The sequence below is a fragment of the Cherax quadricarinatus genome, chromosome 9 (genome assembly GCF_038502225.1).
Source record: "Cherax quadricarinatus isolate ZL_2023a chromosome 9, ASM3850222v1, whole genome shotgun sequence".
Lineage (NCBI taxonomy): Eukaryota > Metazoa > Arthropoda > Malacostraca > Decapoda > Parastacidae > Cherax > Cherax quadricarinatus.
In genome coordinates, this window is record NC_091300.1 from 972,779 (window position 1) to 996,686 (window position 23,908).

At 39.5% G+C, this 23,908-nt stretch overlaps 1 protein-coding gene across 1 annotated transcript in view; it reads left to right on the plus strand.

Moving 5' to 3' along the window:
* Positions 1-23,908, plus strand: part of LOC128686156 (WW domain-containing transcription regulator protein 1) — a 70,630-nt gene that overhangs the window by 27,343 nt on the left and 19,379 nt on the right. The window contains exon 3 of the mRNA XM_070083148.1: positions 14,357-14,741. Within this exon, the coding sequence (XP_069939249.1) occupies positions 14,357-14,741 (385 nt within the window). The remainder of the gene's footprint in view (positions 1-14,356; positions 14,742-23,908) is intronic.

The window sequence follows — 23,908 nt, forward strand, 5'->3', positions numbered from 1 at the left end:
TGCTTAAATACCTGAATATTTTCAGCTTCTGTACTGGTCTCTGCTTGAATCTTTTCTCTTAAACAGTTTGCAAGCTTTCTTATTTAGTTGCTATATTATATAGAACCACAGTAATGCTACTTAATAACCTGGCCCAGGACCGAGCTTCGGATATAGGAAAACTCTTGAAACCCGTCAAAGGTATATCAAGGTTATACCATCAGTGGTTAGTATGTAACTAGCCACCACTATCTGTTGTTTACTGTAGATATTAATATCTAGCTGCACAAAGGAAAGTTATTCACATAATGCATATTAGCTGTGCTCTTCCTAACGTTCTTAAGAGAAACACAACACAAGCTTTAAGGAATGCTGCAGCAGTTCTATTGGCCCATGCTAGGCAGGTCTAACTCACATGCACTCATTGAAAACCACCCAGTTTGACTTCTGACACACCATTAGAATTTAAGTGAAAGTTGTTATACTAGGTCTTTGTCTTTTCACTACAATTGTCTCTCTATCATGTTAGCTATGGTGAGTTTTAATTATTGTAGAGCATATGCAAATGCCATTAACATATATTTGTAAAGATAGAAAATAAGAAAAGGTATTTCCCTGTCACATGGTAACTAAATAAATTGACTCAATTGAGGAGTGTCGTTATATATTGTTACTACTATATATACAGTGGAACCTCAGTACATGTATATGACCAGCTCCCTACTTGAACAAAGCTCAGCACTCGACCAAACAAATGCGACCTGCCAGAACTTCGCTGTAAACTGTTTCGTGTTTTTTCACATTTTTTTTTTGTATTGTATAAATAAGTTGCCATGGGGCCTACGAAGATTAGTGATAACAGCCAACCAAACAGAAAATTGGTTGGGAAGAACTTGTTCGATACTCAAATGGAGTGGCACTTGAACAGCCTTCTGGAATGAATTATGGTTGCATACTGAGGTTCCACTATAGTAAAAGTCTAGTACATCTGCTATATTTTAGGTCAACTGGGGAAGTACATAGAAGTGTCTCTTTACCCGTTAATGGCTGTTTCCTTAGGTTGCAGTACTGTACACTGCTACATTTTCACTACATTGCTACTTGATTTGGTTAATTTTTTTCAGTTTTTTTTATTAACACATCAGCCATTTCCCACCCAGGCAGGGTGGCCCGAAAAAGAAAAACTTCCATCATCACTCACTCCATCACTGTTTTGCCAGAGGCATGCCGACACTACAGTTATAAAACTGCAGCATTAACACCCCTCCTTCAGAGTGCTGGAACTGTACTTCCTATCTTCAGGAATCAAGTCCAGCCTGCCGGTTTCCCTGAATCCCTTCATAAATGTTACCTTGCTTACACTCCAACAGCAGGTCAAGTCCTAAAAGCCCTTTGTCTCCATTTGCTTCTATCTAACATGTTCACGCACGCTTGCTGGAAGTCCAAGCCCCTCACACACAAAACCTCCTTTACCCCCTCCCTCCAACCTTTCCTAGGCTGACCCCAATCCTGCCTTCCCTCCACTACAGATTTATACACTCTCAAAGCCATTCTATTTTGTTCCATCCTCTCTACATGTCCAAACCATCTCAATAACCCCTCCTCAGCCCTCTGGATAATAGTTTTCGTAATCCCACACCTCTTCCTAATCTTCCAACTACGGATTTTCTGCATTATATTCACACCACACATTGCCCTCAGACATGGCATCTCCACTGACTCCAGCCTTCTCCTTGTTGCAACATTCACAACCTATGCCTCACAGTACATGAGCATTGGTATAACTATACTCTCATACATTCCCCTCTCTGCTTTCATGGATAAGTTCTTTGTCTCCACAGATTCCTCAATACACTGCTCACCTTTTTCCCCTAGTTAATTCTATGATTCACCTCATCCTTCATAGACCCATCTGCTGACACATCCACTCCCAAATATCTGAACACATTCACCTCCTCCATACTCTCTCCCTCCAATCTGATATCCAATCTTCCGTTACCTAACTTTTTTGTTATCCTCATCACCTTACTCTTTCCTATATTCACTTTTAATTTCCTTCTTTTACATACCCTACCAAACTCATCAACCAACCTCTGCAACTTCTCTTCAGAATCCCCCAAAAACAGTGTCATCAGCAAAAAGCAACTGTGACAACTCCACTTTGTGTTAGATTCTTTATCTTTTAACCCCACACCTCTTGCCAACACCTGAGCACTCACTTCTCTTACAGCTCTATCTGTGAATATATTGAACAACCATGGTGACATCACACATCCCTGTCTAAGGGCCTACTTTTACTGGGAAATAATCTCCCTCTCACCTACATACTCTAACCTGAGCCTCACTATCCTCATAAAAACTTTTCACCGCTTTCAATAACCTACCTCCTGTTCCAGATATTGGCCACATCTGCCACATTGCCTCCCTAGCCACCTTATCATATGCCTTTTCCAAATTCATAAATGCCACAAATACCTCTTTACCCTTATCTAATTACTTTTCACCTACACGTTTCTCTGCAAACACTTTGGCTACACACCCTCTACCCTTCCTAAAACCTCCTTGCTCATCTGCTATCCTACTCTCCATCTTGTTCTTAATTCTTTCAGTAATAACTCTACCATACACTTTACCAGGTATACTCAACATACTTCTTTCTTTCTTTCAACACACCGGCCGTATCTCACCGAGGCGGGGTGGCCCAAAAGGAAAAACGAAAGTTTCTCCTTTTACATTTAGTAATATATACAGGAGAAGAGGTTACTAGCCCCTTGCTCCTGGCATTTTAGTCGCCTCTTACAACACGCATGGCTTATGGAGGAAGAATTTTGTTCCACTTCCCCATGGAGATAAGAGGAAATAAACAAGAACAAGAACTAGAAAGAAAATAGAAGAAAACCCAGAGGGGTGTGTATATATATGCTTGTACATGTATGTGTAGTGTGACCTAAGTGTAAGTAGAAGTAGCAAGACGTACCTGAAATCTTGCATGTATATGAGACAGAAAAAAGGACACCAGCAATCCTACCATCATATAAAACAATTACAGGCTTTTGTTTTACACTCACTTGGCAGGACGGTAGTACCTCCCTGGGCGGTTGCTGTTTACCAAACTACTACCTAGAACTCAACATACTTATTCCCCTATAATTTTTACACTCTTTTGTCCCCTTTGCCTTTATACAAAGGAACTATGCATGCTCTCTGCCAATGCCTAGGTACCTTACCCTCTTCCATACATTTATTAAATAAAAACACTAACCACTCCAAAACTGTATCCCCACCTATCTTTAACATTTCTATCTTTAGACCATCAATCCCAGCTGCTTTACCTCCTTTCATTCTACTCACTGCCCCACGCACCTCCCCCACACTCACAACTGGTTCTTCCTCACTCCCAAAAGATGTTATTCCTCCTTGCCCTGTACACAAAATCACAGCTTCCCTATCTTCATCAACATTTAACAGTTCTTCAGAATATTCCTTCCATCTTCCCAGTACCTCTAACTCTCCATTTAATAACTCTCCTCTCCTATTTTTAACTAACAAATCCATTCTTCTGTAGGCTTGCTCAACTTATTAATCTCCAAAACTTTTTCTTATTTTCAACAAAATTTGTTGATAACATCTCACCCACCCTCTCATTGCTCTCTTTTTACATTGCTTCACCACTCTCTTAACCTCTCTTTTTCTCTCCATATACTCCTCCCTCCTTGCATCACTTCTACTTTGTAAAAACCTCTCATATGCTAACTATTTTTCTCTTACTACTCTCTGTACATTATCATTCCACCAATCGCTCTTCTTTCCTCCCACACTTACTTTCCTGTAACCACAAACTTCTACTGATTTAATAGTATAGTAATTAAAGTTGCATGATTAAGGGATTTCAGCAGAAGTATGAGAGGTAGGCTGGCTGGGGTATGGTTGAGGCAAGGTGGAGGTGTGGTGCTTTATGAGTGTTTACATGGCAGCCAGCCAGCTTGGGTAAGAGAGGTGGAGAGTGGGAGCTAGGGAGGAATATACTCAAGTGTTGGGGCCTTCTGAAGTCATTCACACACCTGATTTTCCACCTTTCTCCTTGTCACATACTTTAAATAATTTTCCCTGGGTGATGTTTATTTAAAAAATGTGTTTTTGTATACTGTATGTACTATTTTTTTTTATCCATTTTTGGTAATGTATCTCCTCTCTTCTTTGGAATTTGTTTTTGGTATATTCACTATTACATTGATGCACATTTTTAAAGTTCAACACTTGTGCTTAAACAGCACACAGTGCAGTAATTATTTAGTATAAAAATAATATTTGTAGTAGACATGTTTTTTAACATGTACAGTAAACAAAAACCACAAACATAAAAAGTACACTCAACAGGTAATACAGATTAGCATTGACCATAAACATGATGCTTTCTTTAGCAGTTAGTGTAAACTATATGGACTTAGCATTACTTTAGTTCTGCATTGTAGATCACAAGAATCACTGGCTTAAAATGAGAAATTGTGAACTGAAATTGACAATTACATGGTATGCAATTTTTAATGGGTTAACAGAAGGAAGACAAATACAGTGGCAAAGATTTAGGTATAAAAAAAAAATGTATTGTAAATATATTGCTGTATAAATATTTATTAGGTATCTCCAAAGGGTGACTCTCAGAGGTTGCTAGCATCCCTCCCCCTCATTTTTGGCTTCAAATTTTCACTGCTGGTGTGGTTTCCTGATGGTAAGGTTTGTATTATTATTGGGTGGCATAAGTTCCACTTTTCAAATTTTATTGAACAAATAGTGATGTTTATATTCAGTAACTAAAAAATACTTCCTGTGATCAGCTTCAAATTATTAATGATAATGCATTTTATGAGGATGATACCCCATATGTTTAGTCTGTGTAGTTGCAAATTTGAAATCTTACTTGGAATCATTGTAATCAGATCAGTTACTGGAGGAAAGTCCTATTGATGGGCTCTTAACTCGTAAACGGTCCAAACGTATATATATGTTTTTTCAACATTTGAAAATATGTAAAAAAAGTAGATCTTTTTATTTTTCTACATTTGAAAATGTGTAAAAAAACTTAGATCTACTTTTGTAGCACTACACATGTGAACGTAGATCTGCTTGGACCGTTTACGGGTTAAAAGAAAGCTTGCATTCATTTTATTTTTTTTATTTTATTATTATCACACCGGCCGATTCCCACCAAGGCAGGGTGGCCCGAAAAAGAAAAACTTTCACCATCATTCACTCCATCACTGTCTTGCCAGAAGGGTGCTTTACACTACAGTTTTTAAACTGCAACATTAACACCCCTCCTTCAGAGTGCAGGCACTGTACTTCCCATCTCCAGGACTCAAGTCCGGCCTGCCGGTTTCCCTGAATCCCTTCATAAATGTTACTTTGCTCACACTCCAACAGCACGTCAAGTATTAAAAACCATTTGTCTCCATTCACTCCTATCAAACACGCTCACGCATGCCTGCTGGAAGTCCAAGCCCCTCGCACACAAAACCTCCTTTACCCCCTCCCTCCAACCCTTCCTAGGCCGACCCCTACCCCGCCTTCCTTCCACTACAGACTGATACACTCTTGAAGTCATTCTGTTTCGCTCCATTCTCTCTACATGTCCGAACCACCTCAACAACCCTTCCTCAGCCCTCTGGACAACAGTTTTGGTAATCCCGCACCTCCTCCTAACTTCCAAACTACGAATTCTCTGCATTATATTCACACCACACATTGCCCTCAGACATGACATCTCCACTGCCTCCAGCCTTCTCCTCGCTGCAACATTCATCACCCACGCTTCACACCCATATAAGAGCGTTGGTAAAACTATACTCTCATACATTCCCCTCTTTGCCTCCAAGGACAAAGTTCTTTGTTTCCACAGACTCCTAAGTGCACCACTCACTCTTTTTCCCTCATCAATTCTATGATTCACCTCATCTTTCATAGACCCATCCGCTGACACGTCCACTCCCAAATATCTGAATACGTTCACCTCCTCCATACTCTCTCCCTCCAATCTGATATTCAATCTTTCATCACCTAATCTTTTTGTTATCCTCATAACCTTACTCTTTCCTGTATTCACCTTTAATTTTCTTCTTTTGCACACCCTACCAAATTCATCCACCAATCTCTGCAACTTCTCTTCAGAATCTCCCAAGAGCACAGTGTCATCAGCAAAGAGCAGCTGTGACAACTCCCACTTTGTGTGTGATTCTTTATCTTTTAACTCCACGCCTCTTGCCAAGACCCTCGCATTTACTTCTCTTACAACCCCATCTATAAATATATTAAACAACCACGGTGACATCACACATCCTTGTCTAAGGCCTACTTTTACTGGGAAAAAATTTCCCTCTTTCCTACATACTCTAACTTGAGCCTCACTATCCTCGTAAAAACTCTTCACTGCTTTCAGTAACCTACCTCCTACACCATACACTTGCAACATCTGCCACATTGCCCCCCTATCCACCCTGTCATACGCCTTTTCCAAATCCATAAATGCCACAAAGACCTCTTTAGCCTTATCTAAATACTGTTCACTTATATGTTTCACTGTAAACACCTGGTCCACACACCCCCTACCTTTCCTAAAGCCTCCTTGTTCATCTGCTATCCTATTCTCCGTCTTACTCTTAATTCTTTCAATTATAACTCTACCATACACTTTACCAGGTACACTCAACAGACTTATCCCCCTATAATTTTTGCACTCTCTTTTATCCCCTTTGCCTTTATACAAAGGAACTATGCATGCTCTCTGCCAATCCCTAGGTACCTTACCCTCTTCCATACATTTATTAAATAATTGCACCAACCACTCCAAAACTATATCCCCACCTGCTTTTAACATTTCTATCTTTATCCCATCAATCCCGGCTGCCTTACCCCCTTTCATTTTACCTACTGCCTCACGAACTTCCCCCACACTCACAACTGGCTCTTCCTCACTCCTACAAGATGTTATTCCTCCTTGCCCTATACACGAAATCACAGCTTCCCTATCTTCATCAACATTTAACAATTCCTCAAAATATTCCTTCCATCTTCCCAATACCTCTAACTCTCCATTTAATAACTCTCCTCTCCTATTTTTAACTGACAAATCCATTTGTTCTCTAGGCTTTCTTAACTTGTTAATCTCACTCCAAAACTTTTTCTTATTTTCAACAAAATTTGTTGATAACATCTCACCCACTCTCTCATTTGCTCTCTTTTTACATTGCTTCACCACTCTCTTAACTTCTCTCTTTTTCTCCATATACTCTTCCCTCCTTGCATCACTTCTACTTTGTAAAAACTTCTCATATACTAACTTTTTCTCCCTTACTACTCTCTTTACATCATCATTCCACCAATCGCTCCTCTTCCCTCCTGCACCCACTTTCCTGTAACCACAAACTTCTGCTGAACACTCTAACACTACATTTTTAAACCTACCCCATACCTCTTCGACCCCATTGCCTATGCTCTCATTAGCCCATCTATCCTCCAATAGCTGTTTATATCTTACCCTAACTGCCTCCTCTTTTAGTTTATAAACCTTCACCTCTCTCTTCCCTGATGCTTCTATTCTCCTTGTATCCCATCTACCTTTTACTCTCAGTGTAGCTACAACTAGAAAGTGATCTGATATATCTGTGGCCCCTCTATAAACATGTACATCCTGAAGTCTACTCAACAGTCTTTTATCTACCAATACATAATCCAACAAACTACTGTCATTTAGCCCTACATCATATCGTGTATACTTATTTATCCTCTTTTTCTTAAAATATGTATTACCTATAACTAAACCCCTTTCTATACAAAGTTCAATCAAAGGGCTCCCATTATCATTTACACCTGGCACCCCAAACTTACCTACCACACCCTCTCTAAAAGTTTCTCCTACTTTAGCATTCAAGTCCCCTACCACAATTACTCTCTCACTTGGTTCAAAGGCTCCTATACATTCACTTAACATCTCCCAAAATCTCTCTCTCTCCTCTGCATTCCTCTCTTCTCCAGGTGCATACACGCTTATTATGACCCACTTCTCGCATCCAACCTTTACTTTAATCCACATAATTCTTGAATTTACACATTCATATTCTCTTTTCTCCTTCCATAACTGATCATTTAACATTACTGCTACCCCTTCCTTTGCTCTAACTCTCTCAGATACTCCAGATTTAATCCCATTTATTTCCCCCCACTGAAACTCTCCTACCCCCTTCAGCTTTGTTTCGCTTAGGGCCAGGACATCCAACTTCTTTTCATTCATAACATCAGCAATCATCTGTTTCTTGTCATCCGCACTACATCCACGCACATTTAAGCAACCCAGTTTTATAAAGTTTTTCTTCTTCTCTTTTTTAGTAATTGTATACAGGAGAAGGGGTTACTAGCCCATTGCTCCCGGCATTTTAGTCGCCTCATACGACACGCATGGCTTACGGAGGAAAGATTCTTTTCCACTTCCCCATGGACAATAGAAGAAATAAAAAAGAACAAGAGCTATTTAGAAAAAGGAGAAAAACCTAGATGTATGTATATATATATATGCATGTGCGTGTCTGTGAAGTGTGACCAAAGTGTAAGTAGGAGTAGCAAGATATCCCTGTTATCTTAGCGTGTTTATGCTGTATAAATTTCAATTTCCCATATTCATTAAATAATTTTTTTCCCAAATAACTGAAGAATGCCTTTTCTGATTGACTCTAAATGCTGGTGTTAAAGTTGGAAGTACCACATCTTTGTATTGATTTTGGGCTATGTCAGTGCTAGTTTCTTTTTTTTTTTTTTAACCCATTTTATCAAATTTGATTATTTAAATAAAAATCACATTTTATAGGATTGTAGGGAATTGAAACAGAATATAAATGAGAAAAGAATACTAAAAAAAAAAAATACTTTAATTTAATAAGGAAAGACTTTACTATTTCCAGAACTTTCTCAGCAGCATTTATCTTTTCTTCAAAATTTTTATTTATAACTTGAGTGCCTTTTTCAATTAGCTTTAAATTTCAACAGTAATGTACTGTATTTAAGGCAAGATTCATGGGTAATATTTACATGTGTGGGTCCCCTATAGACAGTGTTACATAGGCCAGTCCCAGATTTGGGTGCTATGTGATAACCAGGGAAAGCCTCCTCTCATTGGTTTCAAAATTTAATTCTTGGGTATCGTACTCAGAAGAAGGTTGGTATTGTTATGGGAGTGTGTAGGAGCCATTATGCCTCTTTTAATCTCACAATGGTGGTAGCATTTTACATTATTGCATTATTTTGTTCTGATGCTCCATACTTATCTTCCCCTTACTTGGATTGAGTCTTAATGCTTACCCATTCAACAGGCACTACATGGCCCATACATGTTTAGTGTTTTCTGCTGATTAAAATACGTAGTACAGTTGTAAACATTTTCATGAATGAGGCACTGTATGAAATGTTTCATGGGTATAAGCTATGTAGGTATAATTATTTCATGGGTATATGAGAATGGATCAAAGTAGAATGACATGGAGAGCGCATAAATCTGTAGGGGAAGGAAGGCGGGGTAGGGGTCGTCCTCGAAAAGGTTGGAGGGAGAGGGTAAAGGAGGTGTTGTGGGCAAGGGGTTTGGACTTCCAGCAAGCATGCATGAGCGTGTTAGATAGGAGTGAATGGACCTGACGATCTGTTGGAGTGTGAGCAGGGTAATATTTAGTGAAGGGATTCAGGGAAACCGGTTATTTTATATAACCGGACTCGAGTCCTGGAAATGGGAAGTACAATGCCTGCACTCTAAAGAAGGGGTTTGGGATATTGGCAGTTTGGAGAGATATATTGTGTATTTTTATACATATATACTTCTAAACTGTTGCATTCTGGGCACCTCTGGAAAAACAGTGATTATGTGTGAGTGAGGTGAAAGTGTTGAATGATGATGAAAGCATTTTCTTTTTGGGGATTTTCTTTCTCTTTGTGTCACCCTGCCTCTGTGGGAGACAGGTGACTTGTTGGAAAAAAAAAAAATGTTGTTGTAAGTCCAAATTTTGTTAGATTCTGTGCAGTAACTGAAAAATGCACCTGATTAGTTTCTGTGAAATAATAAGAGAATCTCTTCTTGTCAGAAATAATTGTCGGTAATGTATAGGAGCCCTCAAGACCATTGTTAAAAATGTGTGTGTTATGTACACAGAGTGCATAAATAAAACTTAATTATAGCTACTTATTAGAGTACTCGCTTATAATTGAAAGAATTAGAGGTAAGACAGATTGCGGATGAGCAAGGAGGTTTCAGAGTGGGTAGGGGATGTGTAGATCAAGTGTTTATAACATTGAAGCATATATGTGAACAGTATTTAGATAAAGGTAGGGAAGTTTTTATTGCATTTATGGATTTAGAAAAGGCATATGATAGAGTGGATAGGGGAGCAATGTGGCAGATGTTGCAAGTATATGGAATAGGTGGTAAGTTACTAAATGCTGTAAAGAGTTTTTATGAGGATAGTGAGGCTCAGGTTAGGGTGTGTAGAAGAGAGAGAGACTACCTCTCAGTAAAAGTAGGTCTTAGACAGGGATGTGTAATGTCACCATGGTTGTTTAATATATTTGTAGATGGGGTTGTAAAAGAAGTAATGCTAGGGTGTTCGGGAGAGGGGTGGGATTAAATTATGGGGAATCAGATACAAAATGGGAATTGACACAGTTGCTTTTTGCTGATGATACTGTGGTTATGGAGATTCTAAAGAAAAATTGCAAAGGTTAGTGGATGAGTTTGGGAGTGTGTGTAAAGGTAGAAAGTTGAAAGTGAACATAGAAAAGAGTAAGGTGATGAGAGTATCAAATGATTTAGATAAAGAAAAATTGGATATATTGGGGAGGAGTATGGAAGAAGTGAATGTTTTCAGATACTTGGGAGTTGACGTGTTGCGGATGGATTTATAAAGGATGAGGTTAATCATAGAATTGATGAGGGAAAAAAGGTGAGCAGTGTTTTGAGGTATATGTGGAGACAAAAAAACGTTATCTATGGAGGCAAAGAAGGGAATGTATGAAAGTATAGTAGTACCAACACTCTTATATGGGTGTGAAACTTGGGTTGTGAATGGAGCAGCGAGGAGGCGGTTGGAGACAGTGGAGATGTCTTGTCTAAGGGGCAATGAGTGTAAATATTATGCAGAAAATTCGGAGTGTGGAAATTAGGAGAAGGTGTGGAGTTAATAAAAGTATTAGTCAATGGGCTGAAGAGGGGTTGTTGAGGTGGTTTGGTCATTTAGAGAGAATGGATCAAAGTAGAGTGACATGGAGAGCATTTAAATCTGTAGGGGAAGGAAGGCGGGGTAGGGGTCATCCTCGAAAAGGTTGGAAGGAAGGGGTTAGGGAGGTTTTGTGGGTGAGGGGCTTGGACTTTCAGCAGGCATGCATGAGTGTGTTTGATAGGAGTGAATGGTGACGAATGGTATTTGGGACCTGACGATCTGTTGGAGTGTGAGCAGGGTAATATTTAGTGAAGGGATTCAGGGAAACCGGTTATTTTTATATAGCCGGGCTTGAGTCCTGGAAATGGGAAGTACAATGCCTGCACTCTAAAGGAGGGGTTTCGGGATATTAGCAGTTTGGAGGGATGTGTTGTGTATCTTTATACGTATATGCTTCTAAACTGTTGTGTTCTGAGCACCTCTGCAAAAACAGTGATTACGTGTGAGTGAGGTGAAAGTGTTGAATGATGATGAAAGTATTTTCTTTTTGGGGATTTTCTTTCTTTTTGGGTCACCCTCCCTCAGTGGGAGATGGCTGACTTGTTAAAAAAAAAAAAATACCTTTGAAGAGTTGTGAGGGTTTCACTACTATCGGAGCCTTGCCATAGTACTTGCCTGGTCAACCAGGCTGTTGCTGCTGGAGGCCTGCTGCCCCACATATACATCACAGCCTGGTTTATCTGGCACCTGGTGAAGATACTTGTCCAGTTTCCTCTTGAAGGTTTCTACACTTGTTCCAGTCGTGTTTCTGATATCTTCTGGTAAGATGTTGAATATTCTGGGACCCTGGATGTTGATAGTGTTCCCTTATTGTTCCCACCACACCTGTGCTCCTCACTGGGTTTATTTTGCACTTCCTCCCATATCCCTCACTCCAGTATGTTGTTATGGCAGTGTGCAGATTTGATACCAGGCCCTCTTGAGTACTTTCCAGGTGTATATTATCATGTATCTCTCTCTTCTGCTCCAGTGAGTTTGGACTTAGCTCTTTTTTTATGAAGATATTGGGCAATTGAAATACTGCTTTATGTATGATAATTACTAAGTCTTGAATCTGATTAAATTTAGCCCTTCATCACTGATAAGTTTATAATGCAACTTCTGAGTGCCATCAAGCATAATGTATGTGCCTGTGAATTTTAGGATATTGGTCTTTCAGGTAACAAATGAAAGCCTCTTCAGTTTAGCTTCAAAGCAGGTGTTTCATAGTGGAAAGTTTGAATTAGGTTTGGCTGTGTATGACCTAATTTCCCATTTTTAGTGAAGAAATTTGAATATTAGTTTCCATTTAATAACTGGTGAATGCCTGAAATTTAAATTTCAGATTTTCACTAAACCTTTAGTATGCCTTTGATAGTTTTCAAGAGTTTTCCTACTCCTACAGTGTGGTCCTTGGCCAGGCTTGTCTGGTGTTTGCCTGGTCAACCAGGCTGCTGCTACTGGGGGTGCACTGGCCCTCTTATCCATCACACCCTAGTTAATCCAGCACTTGGCAGAGGAAATTGTTTAGTTTTCCCTAAATTTCTACGTTTGTTCCAGCAGTGTTTCTGAAATCTTCTGATAAGATGTTAGTGTCTGGGACCATGCTTATTGACAAAATGCTGTCTTACTGTGCCCATGGTTCCCATGCTTTTCACTGTGATTATTCTACACATTCTCCCATGTCTCTCACTCCAGGATGTTTTTATGGCAGTGTGTAGACTGAGACCAGTGAGTGCATATTTAGGAATTTCAGGCATTCACAGTAATTTAAATGCTTTATTGGCTGTAAGCATGCTGTAAATGATCTTTAAATCTGTTCTGCTGTGATATCTCTTTTGCTCTGAACACAGTTGGCAACATTGAACAATAACATAAGTGAGAGTATTGTCACCATTGGAACTTCGTATTTCCTTTGATTTGAAAGTTCTCATTGTCCACCTCGTCATCTTCAGAGTCGTGATAATAGCCTGTGAATAGCCTGTGAATGTGCTCTGTGAATGTAAGGGCAGTTGACATTATTATTCGCAGGTCCTTTACATATTCCTTCTGTTCTATTTGGTAATCGTTTTTGAGTTTTGTGTACAGTGTTCCTTTTGAGTTTTTCATTCCATATATAAGCAGCTGGAAGTTTTCACCATTGCATGTCATGTTATTCTCCATTGCCCATTGAAAAACTTTGCTTATATCTTCTTGCAATTTTTCCATGATATTTAACTACACTTGAAACTTATGCTGCACAATTCTAATTGTGTGCATTGAATATTTGGGGATTTGGGGGTTATGCTATACTACATGGATACCTTTCTTGGATCACAAAGTGACTGAGATATATCTATTTTTTTTTTTCAACAAACCGGCCGTATCCCACCAAGGCAGGGTGGCCCAAAAAGAAAAACGAAAGTTTCTCTTTTTAAATTTAGTAATTTATACAAGAGAAGGGGTTACTAGCCCCTTGCCCCTGGCATTTTAGTCATCTCTTACAACATGCATGGCTTATGGAGGACGAATTCTGTTCCACTTTCCCATGGAGATAAGAGGAAATAAACAAGAAAAAGAACTAGAAAGAAAAAATAGCAGAAAACCCAGAGGGGTGTGTATATATATGCTTGTATATGTATGTGTAGTGTGACCTAAGTGTAAGTAGAAGTAGCAAGATGTACCTGAAATTTTGCATGTTTGAGACAGAAAGAAGGACACCAGCAATCCTAATATCACGTAAAACAATTACAGACTTTCGTTTTACACTCGCTTGGCAGGACGGTAGTACCTCCCTGGGCGGTTGCTGTTTACCAACCTACTACCTAAATCTAGTTGTTTATATGGTAAAAAAAAAAAAAAAAAGTGATCATTGGAAGAAATTTAAAACAAATTTATTAATTTTAAATTTTAGTTTATGGGAAGTGGAAGTTTTTTGTAATCCTAAAACTACAGTGTGTAAAACAATGGGTATATGGATTTAAAGTTTAAATAAAAAAAATCACCTAGGTTAGAAAAGGGTTTTGGTTGAAATATTAAAATGTATTTTGCAGTTTAAGAGCAATGCACAACAGTCTAAAATCTAATGTGACTTGGCTGGACATTAAGGATCTTAGTGATTTGCATTCTCAAAAATTTAAATTTCAGTATTTTTAAACAGAACTTTTCAACAGGAACAATCATTGCGCATGAGTCTACGAGATGAAGTGGGACCACAACAGGTACAACAGTCACAACAGTCACAGCAGCAACAGCAGCAGACAGCACAAACAGTAGCCCAGCAGTCCACACAACAAACCTCTCAACAACAGCAGCAGCAAGGTAGTGAGCTGGTGCTGACTTCTGCTGGCCTGACTTTATCCTCGGCCCCGCAGACAGTAACCCCAGTGACCACATCTGTGACATCCGCAGCTGATCCTTTCATCGCAACAACAGACTTTCACTCCAGGCAGGAGTCAGCAGATAGTGGACTTGGCCTGGGGACCAACTACTCTCTCCCTCACACGCCAGAGGATTTCCTGGCATCTATGGAGGATGTTGAGATCACGCCATCTGATGGTTGGTTGGCAGAGTTTGGTTCACCCTCCTCCGATGTAGAGTTGCTGTCTTAACTCGAATAAACTTTTTCCATTTGTTACTTAACTTTGAATGTGAAGTTAATTAGTTTCTTCTGGTACATGGATCTTTCTTTGTGATTACCTGTTGTCTTATAGTGACTATATTTGGAACTAATTGATGAAACTTAGTCATAACAATTTTGCTTGAATATTATTGTACAAATGTAAGGGCTTATTGGTACAGCTATTTGCAAGAAGCACTTTTTTTTTTTTTCCAATTGGCATTAGCTCTCTTCTGTATTTCAGTTTTTTGTATAGTATGCAAATTATGGTATATAATGAGATATATTTTGCAAGTTAAATGGCATATGTAATTTATCAGAGTACATTAGATGTTACTAATAGGGACTTTAGAGTAATTGTATTATTTTAAAATGCTGCTGCAGTTTAATTGGGATTAATGAAGGTGTGTCATTTGTATTCTTGGTAGTGGTGTAATGTTAAAATATTTGGTTAGACTACTTGCCTTACTGCATTACTGTATTTCTTAAATATTTATGGGTAGATGATAAATTCTAAGTTTTGTAGAATTACTTGTGAGTAAATTTGGTAAGAAAATAAATGATTACTGAATTTGATTAAATGAATTTATCTGATATTTTAACATCTGTTATAAGTTAAGGTCCTGCAGAGCTAACATTATTTATATTAAGCATAGGCACTTAGAGATTAGAATCCTAGATGTTGAGATACTTGAATATGAAAATATAATTCATGTAATTTGTTTTCATTAGTGTAATTGTTTTTAACAAGTCACCTTAGTTGATAATCAAAATCCTGTTATTTAATGTTATACCCATTTTATTTAGCTGGTACTGTAGCAATGGAGTTTACTTGTGCTTAATTTGGTATTGGGTTAATCATATAATTTTTCAAATTGTTTTAGCAATACAAAATACTGTAGTTTATAATTCATAGCAGGTGGACAAAACTTGCAACTTCTTAGGGCATTTATAAAAGAGCAACCAATGTTCTGATGAAAAATCAGTCGGTGTCATCAGGAGTCATTACCAGAACACAATACGAACAACAATAGATAATGTACTAAAAGTAAAATAGCCAGGTTGGGAAGTGTCAAATGTTCTATACAAAATAAGGTGATTACTATCTGAGGAGAGTTACACTAATGTGCAAAGCATAACAAGTCATTAGAAGTACAATAAGGCAATAGCAATCAAGGAGTATAGTGGTTATATGTCTTCCAGTACTCAGGTACATATCTAACATAAAATAACAGAAAGCTAGACTCTCCAGAAAAAGGATAAATTTAAGTTATTTCAAAGTAAACTTTAGCTAAAATTTTAAAATAATTTGGACTTGGGTGAGTGACTGAGACTTGAAATGAATTCTGTTGCTGAGTGAGGAAGTTGGCGAGAGATGTAAAGCTTCTGTATGATAGACCCCCTTCCTTTTATTTTTAACCTTGGTGGCCATCTGCCATCAAGACAAGTGACCCAAAGAAAACACATTCACTTTCATTCAATTGCTGTCTTGCCAGAAGTATACTAAAATCACAATTTAGATCACCCTTTGACTACAACAGAGTGCAGGTACTGCCCTTCCCACCTCCAGGAATCGTATCTGGCTAATTGGGTTCCCCGAATCTCTGCATAACTGTTAATTGCTCATTCTAACAACCCATCCATTAAAACCACTGTTTCCATTCACTCTTTTCTAGCACAATCACACAAGCCTGCTGGATGTTCAAGCCCTTAAAACTCAAAACATCTTAAACCCCCTCCAGCCAATCCTGGAATGACCTCCTTGCCCTTCTACTTTCCATTTTAAATTTATACACCCTCTTTGTCAACCTATCCATGATCATCCTGTCTACATGTCCAAACCATTTCTACAACACATCAGCCCTCTAAATTATACCTTTGGTGATCTATTGCATTTTAATTTCTACTTTCTGAATTCTCTGTGATATTCACTACATGTTGCTCTCCAGCATGACATCTCCACTGCCTCTAGCTTCCTCTTTACTCCAGTGTTCAAAGCCAGTGATTTGTGTCTCCAAAGATAAACTTTTTTTTTCTTTTCACTGATGCCTCAACACACCACCCACAGTTTTCCTCTTATCTAATTCTATGGTTTACCTTGTGTTTCATAGACCCATCAGCTGACATGTCCACTTCCAGATATCAACACAGTCACTTCCTCCGTTATACATTCCTGTCCAAGTCCTACTTTCATTAGGAAATAGTCCCTATCCCTCCTGGATAGTCTAACCTGAGCTTCACTCTATAAAACTTATTGCATTTAACAACCTATCTCATGTTGCATACATTTGTAACATCTGCCACATAGCTTCCCTATCCACCCTATTATATACCCTTTCTAAATTCATAAATGCAAAATAGCTCCTTACCCTTATACCCTTATCTAATCACTACTCACTTATATTCTTCATTATAAACACATCCTCTACCCATCCTGAATCCTCTACTCTGTAGACCTACTTTCTGTCTTATCCCTAATCCTCTTATATGAAGGAACTATGCTTGCTCTCTCTCAGTTCTTTGGTACATTCCCATCTTTCATGCATATATTTAAGAAATGCCAACCACTACAACACTATATTCCTGGCTGCTTTTAACACTTATCTTAATTCCATCTAATGACTTGTTATGCATTTTGTATTATTGTAACCCTTCTTAGATGATAATCACCTTATTCATATAAGATATTTGAACACCTCTTGGCTAGTTTAACTAAGTTTTTCATATTACCTATTGTTTCAAAATGACTGATTTTTTCATTGAAATTCTGATTGTACTGCAAAACAATGTACTAAGTTGCTTGTCTTTCCTACCTGCTGTGAATTATATTTCTTATAGCTGAATCATCTTTACGCATCCTGAATTGCAGCTTGTTTTTGAATTCCTTCAACAACATTCTTTTAGTAATTTTCTTTAAACTGTATTACACAAGTGTATTTAAGGAATACTTATGATAATATTTTCTTCCTTACGATTAAAGTGTTGCATTAGTTTATGATGATTTAAATGTTACAGTAAATATATCAGCTGCGTTATTCAGTGTGAACGTGTGTGTTTGTGCTCATTGATTTGTACTCGCCGATTTGTGTTTGTGGGGGTTCAAGACTTGACTATTGGCCCTACCTCGAACTACTATGATTGGCATCACTAATTTCTGTCCTCTTGGGCCTTCTTGTTCTGTTTTTGAAGCTGTGTATTAAATTTATCTCCACCACTGCCTCATCAATTCTGAGACTAAAGAAACACTAAACTTCCTTACATGCCTGTGGATCATCTGTGTCTTCAGCCTCCATATGTTTGTGTGTATACAGTTAACTATATGTACATACCTAAATTTGCTTGCAGGGTTTGAGTCTTGGCTCCTGGCCCTGCTCCTTACCAGCTTTACTTCCTCTTAGCCTTATGGGTTCTGCTGTACCTACTTTTAACACTGTATAGAGCCTGCCTACATCTTCACCCATGTCATTCCACTTACTGACCACCCCAAAGCCAGAAATACTTCCTTATATCCCTATAGCTTCTGTGTCATTAACTTCCAACTTTACCAATGTGTACTTGATTCCTGCTTCTCAAACAGTCTATCCCTTTTGTACTCTTATCAGTTTCCTCTGAGTGTTTTGTTATCATGTCTCCCCTAGTCCTTCTGTTGTCTAATGTCAAGTTCACTTGACATTAGCACTTCGGTTTTGAGCTCAAGGTCTGTGCTGTAGTGGAGGGGAGGAGGGATAGGGGTCATCCTAGGAAAGGATGGAGGGAGGGGGGTAAAAGAGGTTTTGTGTGTAAGGGGCTTGGACATACAGCAGGCATGTGTGAATGTGTTAGATAGAAGTGAATGGAGACAAATTGTTTTTGGGATCTGATGAGCTGTTGAATCCCTTCAGGGTTAGCCAGATTTGAGTCCTGGAGGTGGGAAATACAATGAGTGAACTTTAAAGGAAGGGTTTGGAATATTGGCTGTTTGGAGTAACATCTGAACTGTCGTATCTGGGCACCTCTGCAAAGACAGCGATTATGTGTGAATGATGGTGAAAGTGCTTCTTTTTTGGGTCACCCTGCCTCGGTGGGATATGGCTGGCTTGTTCAAAAAAAAAAAAAAATAATACGTATGTGTATCAGTATGGGACCAAGGAGCTAGTAACCCCTTCTCCTATATAAATTACTAGATTAAAAAAAAATTAATTTTTAATTTTTTTAGGTCACCCCGGTTTGTTGAGAAAAAAAAATATGGCGAATATCACCACTCTTCCTTTAGAGTGCAGGCACTGTACTTTCCACCTCCTGATAACCAGTTTCCCTGAATCTCTTCACAAAATGTTACCTTGCTCACATTCCAACAGCTTGTCAGCTCCTATCTATCTAACATGCTTAAACATGCCTGCTGGATGTCCAAGCCCCTTGCACACATAACCACCTCTCTCTATCCTATCCTAGGACAACCCCTATCACGTCTTCCCTTCACTACAAATTTATACACCCTCTAAGTCATCCTATTTTGTTCCATCCTTTCTAAATGACCAAACCACCTCAGTAACCTCTCCTCAGTCCTCTGGATATTTTTAGTAACCCTGCTTCTTCCCCTAATCTCCAGACTACAAATTCTTTGCTTAATATTTACAGGGTTTGCATAAATGGGGAGAAATCAGAATGGGGGCACATCACAAGTGGTGTTCCACAGGGGTCAGTGTTGGGCCCCTTGTTGTTCACAATTTACATAAACGATATAGATGAGGGAATAAATAGCGACATAAGCAAATTTGCTGATGACACCAAAATAGGCCGTCCAATTCTTTCCATTGAGGACATTAGTGCACTCCAGGATGATTTGAATAGACTGATGCAATGGTCGGAGAAGTGGCAGATGCAGTTTAATATAGACAAATGCAAAGTGCTGAATGTTGGACAGGACAATAATCATGCCACTTATAAACTGAATAGTGTAGATCTTAATACTACTGATTGCAAAAAGGATTTAGGAGTTCTGGTTAGCAGTAATCTGAAACCAAGACAACAGTGCATAAGTGTCAATAAAACTAACAGAATCCTTGGCTTCATATCAAGAAGTATAAATAATAGAAGCCCTCAGGTTGTTCTTCAACTCTATATATCCTTGGTTAGGACTCATTTAGATTATGCTGCACAGTTCTGGTCACCATAATACAGAATGGACATAAATGCACTGGAAAACGTACAGATGAGGATGACAAAGTTGATCCCATGTATCAGAAATCTTCCCTATGAGGATAGACTGAGGCCCTGAATCTGCACTCTCTAGAAAGGCATAGAATTAGGGGGGATATGATTGAGGTGTATAAATGGAAAACAGGAATAAATAAAGGGGATGTAAATAGCATGCTGAAAATATCCAGCCAAGACAGGACTTGCAGCAATGGTTTCAAGTTGGAAAAATTCAGATTCAGGAAGGACATAGGAAAGCACTGGTTTGGTAATAGAGTTGTGGATGAGTGGAACAAACTCCCAAGTACCATCATAGAAGCTAAGACCTTGTGTAGTTTTAAAAATAGGTTGGATGAATACATGAGTGGGTGTGAGTTGGACCTGACTAGCTAGGATAACCAGGTCTGGTGCCGTGCTCCTTTCTTAAGTGGAAGTGACCTGATTAGATGGTCATTGTTCTAGGCCGGGGCATGGCATGGACCTGCTTCGCATGGGTCAGTAGGCCTGTTACAGTGTTCCTTCTTTCTTATGTTCTTATAATATTGATTTAATTACCTGTAATTTTTTACCCTGTAATTGTTTTACATGATGGTTGGATTGCTGTTGTCTCTCTTTTCTGTCTCATAAACATGCAAGATTTCAGGCACATCTTGCTACTTCTACTTACACTTAGATCACACTATACATGCATGTACAAGCATATATGTATACACACCCCTCTGGGTTTTCTTCTATTTTCTTAGTAGTTTTTGTTCTTGTTTATTTCCTCTTGTCCCATTGGGAAGTGGAACAGAATTCTTCCTCTGTAAGCCATGTGTGTCATAAGAGGTGACTAAAATGGTGTGAGCAAGGGGCTAGTAACCCCTCCTCCTGTATATATTACTAAATTTAAAGAGAAACTTTCGTTTTACTTTTTAGGTCACCCTGTTTTGGTGGGATATAGCCGGTTTGTTGAAAAAAAAAAAATACATACCTACAGGCACTGATCATGTTCCTAAAACTGTTGCAGTCTGTGGAAGTCCTAGAAACATTGCTCCATACACAGTGGTGTTTTACACATTACTCAGAAAGTGCATGTGTCAGTGCTTTGCTGGGCACCTTATTGTCTATGCACTCACATAATATCTCTTCTGAGCACGTTTCTTCTTGTCTGTAGTAGGCAGCGTTATTAGGAAGTGATCACCAAACTTCAAACAAGATGGTACATAGTGATCAGTTTGGTGGTGCAGGTGTTGTGACCAGGCATTTCTGTATTATTTGCTTGATGACAAACAAAAGTGGGCATAAGTTGGTCTGTTGCCAGTCCAGACTTGGTACATATTGTATGGGCTGAGCATTGCAGTGTCCACAAGATGGAAGAGGAGTTTCATATGTACCAGTTGTAACTCTTGCACACACAATCTGCATATCACATTGTCCACCAAACATATTGGTGGTGTGCTCCTTGACAGCAGCAAATTTCAGAATGGGTTCATTAGTCTCTCTATTCATCTTCCCTGTGTTTTTCATTTTGTGCTGGTGAATTGAAATCAACAATGTCCTGTCACATTTATCGTGCTACCAAAGTGCCATAATGTCATTAGCATGAAACCCCTGCACCTCACTGCTATTAATTGCTGCATTTAACCTGAGCATAAGTTAGTGTGTTCGACACACTGTACCACACATCTGTTCACAGATGTGTGAACACAACAGGGGCTTGTGTACCAGTTTACCTTGTGTAATGTATGTCCCTTACCAAGATATGGTTCCATCAAAGCTTTCACCACATCACTAGAGATACCCAATAACTTCCTGGTATCTTTCAATGTTTTGCTTACTATGTACACAATTAGATCCAGTATCAGGCCAGCTTCATAGTTGCACAACTGTTTCAGGTATATAAAAGCATCCCTGAACTTGCATGACATGTTGTTCCTGTTGGGCATTGTCTGAGAATTGTAGCATATGTAGGAGCAGGATAAGTCTGTTGATGGGGATGAGATCAGTGAAGGCCAGGATGGAAATTAGGTGATCAGTTGGTCTGTATGATTGAATATTGTATTTAATATTGTGCTTTTACATATGTGGTGTAAACATTATTGTAGCACATAAGAGATACATCTCAGCCACAGTTGTATCCTTCCACTGGTGTAGCCAGTGTGTTTGGCATTGTATGATGGAAGTATGCATCAGCAGGTCGTCGAAATACTGTTCAAAGAATTCAAGTTCATTGGCATCATTTCCCGTAGCTCGATCACTAGTGCACTCAGCTTGCACACTGAGGTCTGGACTTCGAAGCCCCGGTATGGCTGGATAACATTAGGACATGTTTCCATAAGGCACCTGCTGTCCGTGTTCACCCATCAATATAAAATGGGTACCTGGGTGTTAGTCGACTGGTGTGGGTCACATCCATATTGCACTGATATCAGCTAGGCCTGTATATCTTGACATGTTCTTGTAGAAATAAAGATAATAATAATAATAATATTATTATTATTATTATTATTATTATTATTATAGGGTACACTGAGGCTACTTTCCACTCTTGTGTCATCAAATTGATTAGAATTGGGCACAGAATTTGTATCCTCCTGCCAATTCCAGATGTGGTCTGGTGGTGGCTGCTGGATATTAGTGGCTGGTTATGTGTGGGTAGTGGAGGCAGCTGTGGGTTGCTGCAGTGTTGGGTATGGGCCATGCCTCCCAGCCTGGGCTGGCACTGGTGCTGCACACCTCATTCCTCCCAGCCTGGGTTAGCACTGATGCTGCATGCCTCCCCCAGCCTGGGTTAGCACTGATGCTGCATGCCTCCCCCAGCCTGGGTTAGCACTGATGCTGCATGCCTCCCCCAGCCTGGGTTAGCACTGATGCTGCATGCCTCCCCCAGCCTGGGTTAGCACTGATGCTGCATGCCTCCCAACCTGGGTTAGCACTGATGGTGCATGCCTCCCAGCCTGGGTTAGCACTGATGGTGCATGCCTCCCAGCCTGGGTTAGCACTGATGGTGCATGCCTCCCAGCCTGGGTTAGCACTGATGGTGCATGCCTCCCAGCCTGGGTTAGCACTGGTGCTGCATGCCTCATGCCACCACCTGTTGCCACATGCAGCATCAGCATTGCCCATAGAGTATATTTATTCTTTTTATTAATACATTGACTATCCCACCAAGGCAGTGTGGCCCAAAAAAGAAAAACTTTCATCATCATTCACTCCGTCACTGGCTTGCCAGAGGCGTGCTTACACTACAGTTATAAAACTGCAACATTAACACCTCTTCAGAGTGCAGGCACTGTACTTCCCATCTCCAGGACTCAAGTCTGGCCTGCCGGTTTCCCTGAATCCCTTCATAAATGTTACCCTGCTCACACTCCAACAGCACGTGAAAGTCCTAAAAACCATTCGTGTCCATTTGCTCCTATCTAACACACTCACGCATGCTTGCTGCAAGTCCAAGCCTCTCACACACAAGACCTCCTTTACCCCCCTCCCTCCAAGCTTTCCTATGCTGACCCTGCCCCACCTTCCCTCCACTACAGATTTATACACTCTCAGTCATTCTGTTTTGTTCCATCTCTCTACATGTCCAAACCACCTTAACAATCCCTCCAACACAATCAACATACTCATTTTTACTATGACTATCTGGTGCTGGTTCCTAGGATGTATTTCACCCCTGGAGATAGCAATGGGGACACTATTAGACCATGTGTGGCACTGTATATATAGTGATGCTTCACAGGTGAATAATCTTCATCATTATCACTACTGGATGCTGTATAGTCCTTGTGGCTTAGCGCTTCTTTTCTGATTATAATAATAATCACTACTGGACTGATCATCAGTTGCTAGGAAATCAAAGCCCATATCACTATCAATCGTTACCATTATTCACATCTGTGCTCAGGCCATGGGAGAATATGAGCTTTCATGGTGTGGTGAAGGGGGA